This window comes from Vigna radiata, chromosome 7, assembly GCF_000741045.1.
Source record: "Vigna radiata var. radiata cultivar VC1973A chromosome 7, Vradiata_ver6, whole genome shotgun sequence".
NCBI classification, from domain to species: Eukaryota; Viridiplantae; Streptophyta; class Magnoliopsida; order Fabales; family Fabaceae; genus Vigna; species Vigna radiata.
The window spans coordinates 17,321,380-17,323,755 of record NC_028357.1 but is presented as its reverse complement, the minus strand read 5'-3'; the positions used below and the strand labels follow the sequence as shown (position 1 = coordinate 17,323,755).

Below are 2,376 nucleotides of genomic sequence, written 5' to 3'. Positions count from 1 at the left end.
GTGACAATACTAAATTTTGTATTATGTTTTTTTATCCGCTAAACCCTCAATGTACAACTAAAATCATTACAAGAAAAAAAAAACAAAAAAACAAAAGATTGACGATGTTTGATGAAACAATTTTGATGCTTGTGTTGTTTATCTAATTAACCTTAAAAACACATTTACTTATATTAATTTTTGTATTTTAAAGCATATTAAAAACTTTTTTAATGTATCAAAATAAATATATTTTAAAAAAACACTAGAGAAGTACAATACAAAAAACATATGAGAGAATGGATACTTGAATTACAAGAGAAACCTCTGCAAAATGACATGGCATTGCATCATGTTGTACATTTTGAAATGAAGGGAGGTTCTACCCAACAGATAAGTACATAATTAAGTTTCTATTCTAAGACAAACAAAAGTGAAGAAAGACCATATCATTACATTAAACTTTACTTCACTTTTTGTTTTTTCTTTTCTTTTCTTTTCTGGTTAGTGCTAATTAACAACAAGTTTGATGAAATTAAAGGGTGTTCATACAGCGATGGTACAGCAAGTATTGTTAATGGGTTGGCCTCTTGCCATGCCAAGAAGCTTCATCTCCTTTGTTGCAGGATCCTCAAGCATTAGGACTTTGTCCTTGTCTCTCACCCCAACCATGTGAAGGAATTCACTGTCCTCCCTCTCTTTGCCCTTGAACAGAAGCCTCTGCTCTCCAGGATCCAAATTTGTCACCAGTGACAAAATCAGTTTTAGTTCCCCTGCAAGTTATTATCGTTCAATTCACAAATCAGTATCAAAATCTCTGTGGTCTCTCCAATTTTCAAGAAATGAAAAGCTTAATCATTTCTGATCTCTGATTTAGAGAACTTATTCTCAGTATCTTATCTAATTTAATGATTCATCCCTCTATCCACCCTAATGAATTTTAGTTTTGGTCTCCAACTTTTAGAATGTTATATATCACTATACATTAATTACGTTTGTCTGAAAAAAAACTAATGATTTCAAAGTCAACATTATAAACCAAAATTTTGAATCTTTTTTATTAATGAAAACACCCTTTAACTCAAAATGAAAATTTGGAGTAGACTTTGAAAAGGGTATGCATGAACAACAAATTGATAAGGAAAAAACAAAAAAAAAAAAACTTTAAGGAGATTGTAGACCAATAAACTAAAAACATTTTATATAAAAGAAACTTAATACATTTTTTAAACCGAAAACTTTGAAATAACAGATGTTTTGAATCTTTTTTGCTACATAATGTGAAACCAAACTCAATATAAGTAAAATTAGATTTGATTATAAGATGATTACCAAAAGTTGAAGTGGAATCAATGGAAATGTGATGCCATTGTGAGACAGTGGAGACTCTAACAGCAATGAGTCCCTCTCCAGAACTTTGGTTATTATTACTCTCCCTCTTCTGAACAAGCATGCCACCAGGCCTAAGTTCCCACTTGATTTCACCATTGTTTTTGGCATCCTTTTCTCCTTTGCTCCCATTGTTGCCAAGCTTGGAGCTGCTTCTTGAAAACCTCTTTGACCTCAACTTCATCATCTTTGATCTCTTTTTTGGTTTGGAAAGAGAAGGTGATGAGGTTAGGCCCTTATATAATAGAAGGAAAGTGTTGAAAAAGGCAGAAAGAAGAGCATGAATAAAATAGCAGCCGCCCTAGTGTTGCAAAAAAGCAAGAGATTAGGGAACACATGGGGAGACATTGGACAATATGGGCAAATTGTCTTTTCTAGGGCACATGGGAAGTTAGTGGGTACTTAGCAACAAATTCATTTAATTGCTTGATTGGTGGGGCAAAATCAATGCCTTTCAATTAGCTTCTTTTATTTATTTTTTCTTCTTGCTTCAAAACCAATCAGTGTACCTTAATTAATACTGAACAAGTGTCGTAAGTCTCATCACTCTAACTACACCTCTTAAAGAATCACAATGAGTTACGTAATCCCTCAATAAATTCCTTTATTGCAAATCATAATTCGAATGAATTAACTCATTAAATGTCTTAAAACACTCATTAAATGTTCTTAGTTGTTCATTAAGGTATGAATATATACGATTTATTTTTAATTAAACTTTTATAATAACCTTTTTTATTTAATTATAGGATTTGAGCTTCAAATTTTATCTAATTAAACTTTTATGATAACCTTTTTTATTTAATTATAGGAGTTGAGCTTCAAATTCTATCTTGGGTGAAATTCGTACAACAATTAATTGGTTTTGGTTGTGTAATATTAAGTAAATTTTATGCTATAATTAGAAATTTTTTTAGAACTGTCATTAAATTATATATATAGTAAAAAGAAGTAATTGAAACTAGGATCTTAATTAAATACAGTATATTTGGAGATAAGATCGTCATT

General features: G+C 30.6%; 1 protein-coding gene across 1 annotated transcript; it reads right to left on the bottom strand.

The window, feature by feature from the left end:
• Positions 1-269: 269 nt before the first annotated feature.
• LOC106767785 (BAG family molecular chaperone regulator 2) lies at positions 270-1,602 on the bottom strand. Its single transcript, XM_014652737.2, has 2 exons — positions 1,312-1,602; positions 270-752 (listed from the first exon to the last, which is right to left on the bottom strand). The coding sequence occupies exons 1-2, from the start codon at positions 1,553-1,555 to the stop codon at positions 526-528; spliced, it is 471 nt and encodes a 156-aa protein (XP_014508223.1). The 5' UTR covers positions 1,556-1,602; the 3' UTR covers positions 270-525.
• Positions 1,603-2,376: the final 774 nt, after the last annotated feature.

What these genes read in the sequence shown, in the direction of transcription:
- LOC106767785 (XM_014652737.2), bottom strand. Translation starts at nt 1,555, where the DNA reads ATGATGAAGTTGAGGTCAAAGAGGTTTTCAAGAAGCAGCTCCAAGCTT. An exon ending in TGATTCCACTTCAACTTTTG is followed by an intron (nt 753 to 1,311) that starts GTAATCATCTTA and finishes AATAACTTGCAG; the next exon opens with GGGAACTAAAACTGATTTTG.